The sequence below is a fragment of the Triticum aestivum genome, chromosome 3D (genome assembly GCF_018294505.1).
Source record: "Triticum aestivum cultivar Chinese Spring chromosome 3D, IWGSC CS RefSeq v2.1, whole genome shotgun sequence".
Lineage (NCBI taxonomy): Eukaryota > Viridiplantae > Streptophyta > Magnoliopsida > Poales > Poaceae > Triticum > Triticum aestivum.
The window spans coordinates 87,949,968-87,959,401 of NC_057802.1; the positions used below are offsets into that span (position 1 = coordinate 87,949,968).

At 44.7% G+C, this 9,434-nt stretch overlaps 2 protein-coding genes across 3 annotated transcripts; one reads left to right on the plus strand and one right to left on the minus strand.

The window, feature by feature from the left end:
• The first annotated feature begins 351 nt into the window (after nt 1–351).
• On the plus strand, nt 352–4,258 carry LOC123077606 (acyl-protein thioesterase 1 homolog 1). 2 transcript variants are annotated; one of them, XM_044499897.1, is made up of 10 exons: nt 352–582; nt 936–1,041; nt 1,155–1,260; nt 1,790–1,826; nt 1,909–1,978; nt 2,105–2,209; nt 2,454–2,604; nt 2,691–2,773; nt 3,740–3,833; nt 3,905–4,258. In XM_044499897.1, the coding sequence occupies exons 2-10, from the start codon at nt 1,008–1,010 to the stop codon at nt 3,993–3,995; spliced, it is 771 nt and encodes a 256-aa protein (XP_044355832.1). In that variant the 5' UTR covers nt 352–582; nt 936–1,007; the 3' UTR covers nt 3,996–4,258. The 2 variants fall into 2 exon arrangements, with proteins under 2 accessions (XP_044355832.1, XP_044355831.1); XM_044499896.1 differs by having other exon boundaries at nt 411–785.
• A 2,215-nt stretch (nt 4,259–6,473) lies between these two features.
• On the minus strand, nt 6,474–9,372 carry LOC123077608 (monothiol glutaredoxin-S4, mitochondrial). Its single transcript, XM_044499899.1, has 7 exons — nt 9,144–9,372; nt 8,947–9,021; nt 7,901–8,077; nt 7,653–7,752; nt 7,511–7,577; nt 6,972–7,050; nt 6,474–6,844 (listed from the first exon to the last, which is right to left on the minus strand). Exons 2-7 carry the CDS (start codon nt 9,013–9,015, stop codon nt 6,779–6,781), a joined length of 558 nt encoding a protein of 185 aa, XP_044355834.1. The 5' UTR covers nt 9,016–9,021; nt 9,144–9,372; the 3' UTR covers nt 6,474–6,778.
• Nucleotides 9,373–9,434: the final 62 nt, after the last annotated feature.

Here is a 9,434-nt window from a genome sequence, read left to right on the forward strand (position 1 = left end):
CAAGCGGGGAGGAGGCAGGGCGAGATGGCAGCGCGCTGGGGGAGGAGGCGCGGCGAGGTGACGGTGCTCCGGGCAGGAGGCACGGTGAGGCGGCGGCGCACTGGTTAGTTCGTCTCTCCGCCTCCTGTGCTCTTTGATCGTTTCGATCGACCAGAACCAGGGGCAATTTCGTCCTATAAAATATGTCATATGGGCCCGTACGTGTAGAAGTAGGAAAAAGGTAGATTTGTGCTATTTTGTACAGCTACCAATCAAAGGTGTGCTATTTTATCTAATAAAAAAAATGTGCTATTGGAGCAAAGTCCCAGGAAAGGTGTGCTATTTTATCAAATTGCCCGAAAAAGAAAAGGTGTGTCGAAACACCACCGAGTCCATCGCCGAACCCAACAAGGCACGTTCCCCACCACAGAAACAGGAAAGCGGAAACCCCACACCGCTGCCGCTGCGAAGGAGAACCGAGGAGAAAGATCCGGACGATACGAGCTCAGCTCCCGTCGCATCGCACCGCATCGCCCGGCGACACCCGCCCGCTGCCCTCACTCGTCCTCAGCTCTTCCGAATCGCGTCGCCGCCGGCCGAGAGGTTCGCAGCCCCGATCCACCTCCTCTCTCCTCCCTGCCACCGCCACCGCCACCCGCAGGTCCTGTAGCGAGCCACTGTTCCATTCGTGGGCGTGCCTGCCACACCCATCACGCGCGCAGTGGTGGTGGTGGAGCACTGGGACTGGGAGACAAGCGCGGGCCGTGTGGTGCCCTCTGCCCTGCCACCGGCAGCCAATCTCCCCCGTAGATTCCTTCCCCCCGCACTCACTCCCATAAGAGAAAGGCGCTCCCCTTTCCGCCGCCCAAATCCTCCCCCTTTCTCTTCCCCAGCCCTCTCCCTCGTACGCACGCACGCACGCGCCCGTCGCCTTTATTAACCCCTTTGCTGCCCAGGCCATTGGATTCGTGGCGTTGGCGAGCGTGGTCGCCAGGAGAGGAGGGGCGGCGGCGGCGACTGTTCGCGGGATGAGCTTCGGCGGCGCCAGCTCCGTCGCGGCCGGTACGTATTATGCTTTGTGATAGATTCTGCCCCTCGTTCGGTTGATTCGTCGCCGATGCGCCGGCTTTGATGTGCTTCTGTCGGGATGTGACGGAATGGTGGGTGGGTTGCAGGTGGGAAGCGGCCGTTCGAGTACGGGAGGACGCATGTGGTGAGGCCCAAGGGCGCGCACAAGGCCACCATCGTCTGGCTCCACGGCCTCGGCGACAATGGAGCCAGGTACGCAACAAACCCTTCTTCTGGCCCTTCCGGGTCGCAGCTCCGCTTGTTGGGATCGATGCGTTCACGGATTCAATGATGACGGACGACTTGTCTGTTCGTCCTGCATTCTTGATGAATCATAGTCGTAGGATCTCCTCTATATTTTCCATGTCTCTCAACCAACTGTACTGTACAACGCTGTACGTGAGACATCTCACTCTCGTACTGTTTATATGATAACGGTTTGTTGAAATTAATTTTCTGCCCAATAAACATGTGTGCGGAAGATACCGACCTCCTGAATCATCTGATTGGGTGAATAGACATTCTGCGACATTTTCGATGAACAGTGCTATAATATGTTCATTGCATACGCTTCTTTGCACATAAATCCTTGCATTATTATTGGCAAGAAAGGTATTTCTGTGCTATCATGGTTTAAGGAAATTGCATTATGCTCAAAATTATTCAAAACTACGTAATGCAAAACTAGAAGTTATTTTTGGAGAGACCAATAGACATAATGGGTTTTATATTATATTTGCAGCTGGTCTCAACTGTTGGAAACTCTTCCCCTTCCTAATGTAAGTTAGGAACTAGATTTCAACTTTCAAGTATGTGTCCTGTTGGAAGTCTTTCTGATTCTCTGATTTGCTACCGCTTCAGATAAAATGGATCTGCCCAACTGCACCTACGAGGCCTGTGGCAATTTTTGGTGGATTCCCATCTACTGCATGTATGTTCTGAAACATGTGAATTTTCTTATTTATCTCTTGGATGTATTGTGCTAACTCCTTTTGAAATAGCTATTTGTTTTGATAGGTGTGTGCTGATATGGTTTTGCCTTTTTCCGGGATCACAGGGTTTGATGTTGCTGATCTTTCAGAAGATTCTCCTGATGATGTTGAGGGGCTGGATTCCTCAGCTGCACATGTTGCAAATTTATTGTCTACCGAACCTGCAGATAGTATGGTTTCATGCCAGTTTCCGTTTGTCTACTTTCTTCAAACCCATTCTTATCAAGCACACACCAGATATGGAATGGCATTCCTTGTTATTATCTGTTTCTCTATTGTGTTGCTTTTTTTTTTTACATTTCTAGCCAAGAACCAAGCTATTTTGGTCTCATATATTGATAATCCAATAGAATGGACTCCGCTGGGTCTTGTTCATCACTAAAAGTTTTGACCTTGTTACATTAATTATCGCAGTCAAGCTTGGCGTTGGTGGCTTTAGTATGGGTGCTGCTACTGCGCTTTACTCCGGTACTTGCTTTGCTCATGGAAAATATGGAAATGGCAATCCTTACCCTGTGAACCTAAGTGTGGCTGTTGGTCTCAGTGGCTGGCTCCCATGCGCCAGGTTTGTGCTAGTATGTTTATGTGCGCAAGTTTCACTGAAGCTGCTTCCTTGCAGCTGATCCACTTTGTGCTGTGTGGTAACCTCAGGTCATTGAAGAACAAAATTGAGAGCTCACAGGAGGCTGCACAGAAGGCTTCATCATTACCTCTTATGCTTTGTCATGGAAAAGGTGCATATCTTTAGCATGATTTTCAATTTTTTGCGTAATACTGAAATAAGCACCTTATTGGTAATGATGGCATTCAGCACACTGTATTTCCCCACGATGCACATTTAACAGTCCGTCCTTCTTCTGGAGCTAGTGACCTGTGTGCTTCAACCCAGAAACATCTTTCTTTATGTTTATGAAACATTTAGAACGGTTGTAGGCTTGTAGCTACACACTTGTATTACCAGAAGTTGCTTCTTCGCAGCAGATATAACAGAACTGAGTTGCTAATCAAGTACTCCCTCCGTCCCAAAATTCTTGTCTTAGATTTGTCTAAATATGGATGTATCAAGTCACATTTTAGTATTAGATACATCCGTATCTAGACTAATCTAAGACAAGAATTTTGGGACGGAGGAGTATATGGACAGTTCCTTTCCCCTTTTAACCTGGATTCAAACAATAGTTTCACCAGAAAGTTTTTTGCTCTGTTTTTTCGTTGCCTAAGCAGCTAAGCTTGATAGTGTCTCGCTCTTAGTAATCGAGTTGATGTAATTTCCATGTGGCATTCCTCACAAGGTTAGTTACGATGATCAGCTCTGTGATAAGCAATTTTCTTATATACTCCCTTCGTTCCTAAATATAAGTCTTTTTAGAGATTTCAATATGGACTACATACGGAGCAAAATGAGTGAATCTACACTCTAAAATATGTCTATATACATCCGTATGTAGTTCATATTGAAATCTCTAAAAAGACTTATATTTAGGAACGGAGGGAGTAATAAATTGATGCACGCCTCAAGTTTCTATGGGCATGAACAGAACACGAGTTAGCAGAACATATAGGTCTTTGGCCAAGTGTCTTGATAACGGTCATCTGCTTTCGTGATTCATCAGTACTGCATTACTTATTCTGAGTCCTCTATTTATGTTTAGTTATGCAAAGGCCATCCGTAAATTGTGACTGTTATCATCTTTTTGCAGCTGATGATGTGGTCCTCTACAAACATGGAGAGAGGTCTGCTGATGCACTTAAGTCAACCGGGTTTGCAAATGTGGAATTCAAGTCCTACAGCAGGTTTGCTACCTTCTTTACTCCCCTTGAATGTTGTGATTTCTTTGTGCTGATTGATCTCCTCTCCTTGGAAGACTCGGGCACTATACCGTTCCAGAGGAGATGGACGAAGTCGTCAAGTGGCTTACGGCAAGCTTGGAACTCGGCAGTTCCACGTCAACTTGATCGAATGAAGAGATGCCTTGAGAAAGGCTCGGTGTAGCGGCGTCTAAATAATAAGTACCTGTGGTTGTGCCGAATTGAGTGATAAAATGGCTGGGTTGCCAACTTGGGCTTTGGGTATACGGTCATGTCTTAGCTTGGTGTTTCATATGCGGACATGCCTCGCTGAATCTTGGTACTATTGAGATTTCCATATATTTGGTATGTGTTTCCATCCAAAGTTGTGATCAGTTTGGTTTTGGTTACCAGTGATATTTTTGTTTCAATGTGTTCTGTCCTTTTTCCTACTGAATTGATTATTTCACTTGTGCACGAACCAAAACAGCACCGATATCTCACATGTGCTTAATGAGACATATATATGTACTTATATTGTAAAGGCAAGTTTCATTCACAAGATATCACAGTTTGCATTGTTGTTAGAGAAAAACAATCATTCATAAGATAGACAAGTTACATTGTTGATAGCAAACCCAGAAGGAGGGTTACATAGCAGAGAGTCGAAGTTGCAGCACAACAAGAAACACTACTAGTATGTCCTTCGAGCTTCAGCATCAGCCACCAAGAGGGCATAAGGAGTTGTTTGTGCCATAGAAAAAGGAGAGTCCTGGTTCAGTTTTCACATTTCAAGTTTCAACTTCTTGTCTAAATATTTTGTGGATGACATTTGCAGAACAAATTAATTACATTTACATGCTATTTTGGTTATCTTTTTGAGACTCAGCTGTTTGAGATGCTTCTCTTTTTCTTACAGGCTATTTAGATTTTTGTGTGGATGATACAACCTTATATATTTTTGGCACAGATTTTGAGTGTTACACTAGATCCAACAATATGTATCCATAAATTGTTTTCAGAATTTAACATCTTCTCTCGCGAAAAGAGGGGTGACAGGGCAGTTCCTCCAACCCGCCCGCTCCCGTCGGCGGGTTTGTGTGTCCCCTCCTTCGTCGGCCGTGCCGGTGACTGGAGGAGGAGGGGACCCCGGATCTGCATCGGTGATGTGGATAGGGCCGTACGGTTAGGTTTAGGTTTCTTGCGGTGGTGGCGACGGTGGTGGTGAGAAGAATAAGTTTCCCCTGGTTTCTTGTCCACCTCACCGGAGGCGGTTTCATCGTTAACGTTGAGGAGAGCAAGGCATTGTGTGGTCGCCGGTCTTCTGATCGGTGGATCTAGGCGTAGGAGTGGTTCGTGATCCTGTGCAAGTTTCTTTAACGGCGACGACAACGACGGCTCTACCGGTGGTGGTGACAGCGGTGCCGAGAAGAATAAGTTTCCCCTGGCTCCTTGTCCACCTCGCTGGAGGCGGTTTCATCGTCGGTGTTGAGGAGCGCAAGGCGTTGTGTGGTCGTCGGTCTTTAATTTGTATCGATGGATCTTAGGCGTAGGAGTGCTTTGTGATCCTGGTTTCTTCAACGATAACGGCTCTACCGATGCGTTGGTCCTTCAGGGCTGTAGATCGGAGTTTTCCCGTCCGCCAGGCGGGGCGGCTTCAGGTGCGAGGCGGCGGTGACGGCGGCTCGTTTTGCTGGATAAAGTTGTTTGGTGCTCTATGGACCGGAATGTAATTTCTGGTTTGTTTGGATCCTTTGTATTGTTGTGAGATAAGTCCATATTACAACCTTGCACTATCACCGAAGTTTAAAACGCAACTCTGAACTAACCGTCTAATTTACAACACAGAACTTTCAAAAAACGGACAAAAAACAACTTTGGGGGTTGTTTTTGACTGGTTTTGACCGCCTAGTCAGCGCCAACTCATTTTTGGGTCAAATTTTGGCCAAAAAAAAGCTCCTAGAAAAAATTCTCAAAAATCCACAACCATTGTATTCAATCTGGGAAAGTCTTAACAAGTGTTGCCAAGTATAAAAAAAAAGCTAGAGCAAAAATTCAAATTCAGACTTTTTGATTCAAATTTTGGCCAAAAGAAAGTTTTCAATCTGTGAAAGTTTCAAGAAGTTATGCCCACTGGATAAAATAATAGAAGCAAATTTTAGATTTAGGAGATGGTGACATGCGTACAACTTGGCGCCGACTAGTCTGTTGACTGGTCAAAACCAACCCTGGTTTTGGAAGCTGAGGGTTGTATATTAGACGGTTTCATAGTTCAGGATTGTGTTTTGTGTTTTAGACTTCAGTGGTAGTTCAAGGTTATAATATGAGCTTATCTCTATTGTTGTTGATCCTTTATAATGGATCTGGGGGCCTTTTCACAAAAATTAAAGTTGTTTTCAGAATTTAAAAAAAAATTATTGCACATCTGTTTTGATTATTTCAAACAACCCAAAATCCGCCCTCGAGAGGATTGTTACTACCTTGCTCTTCGATTTGGGCAGGTTATACGAGCAAGATGCATTACACAGGTAAGTTCTGAATTCAGACAATGCAACCCCACAAGCCTTGAATCGATGGTGCTTTCGCGGTGGAATCGGATGATTACACAAACAAAATTAACTTCATAGAATAGAAAAGCAGCATAAATAACTACGTAACAGCCTAACCATTTATTACTGCAACGCAAACGGGGCCCAAAATATATAGAATCCAAACGAAATCACCTGACTATTACAACGTACAAAAAACAGTATTGAAAAAGTGGCATTTATTTGTCATGAAACGAAAACTTGGATGCTCTTGGAACCGAGAGATTTCCATCATGGCTGGCAACACGATGATGAAAATCCTGCGTCATAACAACAGAACACCACAGGAAGAGCGTCGAGTAAAAGAGTACTCAGAGAGGAAGCATCCACCTCCATGCAAATGCTAACATACTGTAGCTTGTTTCACTGGGCACTGTCTTGCTCGCCCTTTTGTGCGGAATCACCAAGTAAATCCTTAAGTTCACCTTTCTGCAGAAAATTTATAGAGAACAAGTCAACCAACGAGTGAAAGATACCAGCTGGATACACATGCTGAATGAAATAGTGATGATCCACAGTCAAAAATAATAATAATAGTGATGATCCATTCACTTGCCTGGTGCATGCTTAATATGATGTCAGAGCCCCCAACGAACTCTCCGTTGATAAATATTTGTGGAAAGGTAGGCCAGTTACTGCACAAACAAACAGTAGCTTTAATAATGATACCATCAGGAGATACAGAATTTGTAAGTCCCGGCAGCTTAGCAACAGGTGTTAAATTATACATCTGTCATTTGCGCCATGATGCATATGAATGAAACTGAATAAAATTGAAACTCTGAAAGTTGAACATTAAGTAGAACTCTGCAATGTTGATCAAGGGCACACAACATGTTTTGGACGAAATCTGTTCCAAGCGAAGCCTCCAACTAACTTAAATCAAAATCATATTCTGTATGTTTATCATCTCTTGAAGCTAAATCTTAACCCATAGTAAAATATTTTCTTTACCACACCATCTCATACCCTATTCCCATGATGCAGAATCTCGAGTGCTACACATGGCTAGTTCCTTTTTTCCCTTTTTGAGGCAATTGTCTACCATCTAAAACTGAAAGTACATCATCAAGGAGGTTATGACGAGCCACTTACGAGTGAGCTTTGACACTCTCCTTGAGCTTCATATTACTCAGAATATCTCTGGCAGTGATAGAGACGCCTGCAATAGACAAGATATGATTTAGGGATTTCAGAGGCACAATTGACTGACAGCTGGTACTGAGATATAGCTTACCATATTGCTGGAGGACCTTAACTGCCAGTGCACTGAATCCACACCTGGGAGCTTCAGGATAACCCTTCATGAAGATAATGACTGGATTCTCTTTGATATCCTGGCAAAGATTTCATCAAGGAAATTAATTAACAGCTGAAGAATATGACACAAAATTGAGCTTTACAATTTTCATGTGATGCGTATTTTTGTTACATTTTAAGTGCTTGAATCTAAATGATCTGAAGCTCATGTGTGCATATAAATACCTGAGCAACAATGTCTTGCAAAGACATATCAGAACCTTTGCTTGTAGGCTGGAAATCTTGATGTGTATCAGTATCAGCAGTTACTCGTGTTGCACTTGTGCCCCCATTCGCGTTAGAATCACCACTGATTCCTGATGAGTAGGTCATGAACTGTTGGAAAGTTGGTCGTGACACAGTCTGCTTTTCCAGTTATCATGCAAAACAAGGTCATTGTGCGAACATGAGATCAAAATAACGATAGAAACAATCTGATTTGCTTGCCAAAAGCTGATAGTGCAACATTGGTTGGTTCTTTGATAAATTGGAAGCAAAATAAAGCTTGAAAATACTATAATGTAAGCACAGAGCAAAAAGGACAATAGATGACCAGAAGCTAAATAGAAAACCTCAACTGTGATAACATTGCAAGTCTAAGCTAAACTAACCATGTAGCCTTCTTCAAAGCTCATAGCCACTGTTCCATCTAAAATGAAACCAAAACAACCACCAGTCTATGGCATTATAAGGTTTAGAGCCAGGATGTGGCTCCAGCCTCACCAAACCACTCTCCATGCAGGCGTAAAGCATTAAACAGGTTGCATAAACATCCCATTTAAATGGAACACGTTTACAGGAAACCACTTGGTAGAGAACTATAGCATCCATAACATCCATTCAGACATAATAATGGCTGCCTTATAGCACAAATGGTCATGGCAAGTGCTGAAATGAGCTCAACTCTACACATGTGGATTTTTGGTTAAAATATATGGGGCCACCGGAGTCTCATCTCTAGACATGATGTGCTTTAAAAAAAAGTGAAAACCAGGGTCATCATGATAGCTCTTATCAAACAATCTCGTGATAGAATCACTTAGAGAGATGGCACAGATGAATATAACATAAATTCATATAACTCTAGACGAGTGAACCGATTAGCCTACCAGGCCCCAACCAACCACAGGAATTTGAGGATTTTAGGACTCGATCAGAGCTCGGACCAATTGAGCGAAAACAAATGGGGAAAAGCTCTGAACTATGAAGTTGATGAAGGTGCCGGCACTTACCGCCGTGCTGGGCGCGCGGCACGACCGCACGAGCCCCCTGACGAGGGAAGACGACACCAGCCTCGCCATGTTCCCCTGCACCGACGGGTAAAACAGCAGGCAACCGCGATTTAGCAACAGGGACGGATCTAGATGCGCCCAGAAATTGGGGAGATCGGTAGGGTTCAACTAATCGGTGGATGAACGAAAGCTCATACCTCAAAACCCAGTGGAGAGAGATTGCGCACGGGGTGGAGACAGCAGGGGCGCGGTGGCCGGCGACGCGCGTGAGAGGCGGAGGGAGTTGGGGGGCGGGGCCGGGGGATTGAGGGGGCGGCGGCGGCGGCGGGCACTGCCTTCTCGGACGGTTCGACTCCAATCTAGGAGTACTAGGATGTGCTGTTCGGTGAATATACCGCACGGACGTGCGGTGCAACTCCTTACGGCGCGACGTGCTCCGCACCGTTCGATCGCCACGCGCGCGCTCTTCATCAGGATGATGACTTCTT

Bases quoted from the DNA above. Each gene is read 5' to 3' on its own strand.
- LOC123077606 (XM_044499897.1), top strand. From the start codon at position 1,008: ATGAGCTTCGGCGGCGCCAGCTCCGTCGCGGCCG. The intron at 1,042-1,154 runs GTACGTATTATG...GGTGGGTTGCAG, and splicing joins CGCCAGCTCCGTCGCGGCCG to GTGGGAAGCGGCCGTTCGAG. The intron at 2,605-2,690 runs GTTTGTGCTAGT...TGGTAACCTCAG, and splicing joins GGCTGGCTCCCATGCGCCAG to GTCATTGAAGAACAAAATTG.
- LOC123077608 (XM_044499899.1), bottom strand. From the start codon at position 9,015: ATGGCGAGGCTGGTGTCGTCTTCCCTCGTCAGGGGGCTCGTGCGGTCG. The intron at 8,078-8,946 runs GTAAGTGCCGGC...CTGGAAAAGCAG, and splicing joins GCCGCGCGCCCAGCACGGCG to ACTGTGTCACGACCAACTTT. The intron at 7,051-7,510 runs GTAAGTGGCTCG...TTGTTTGTGCAG, and splicing joins GAGAGTGTCAAAGCTCACTC to TAACTGGCCTACCTTTCCAC.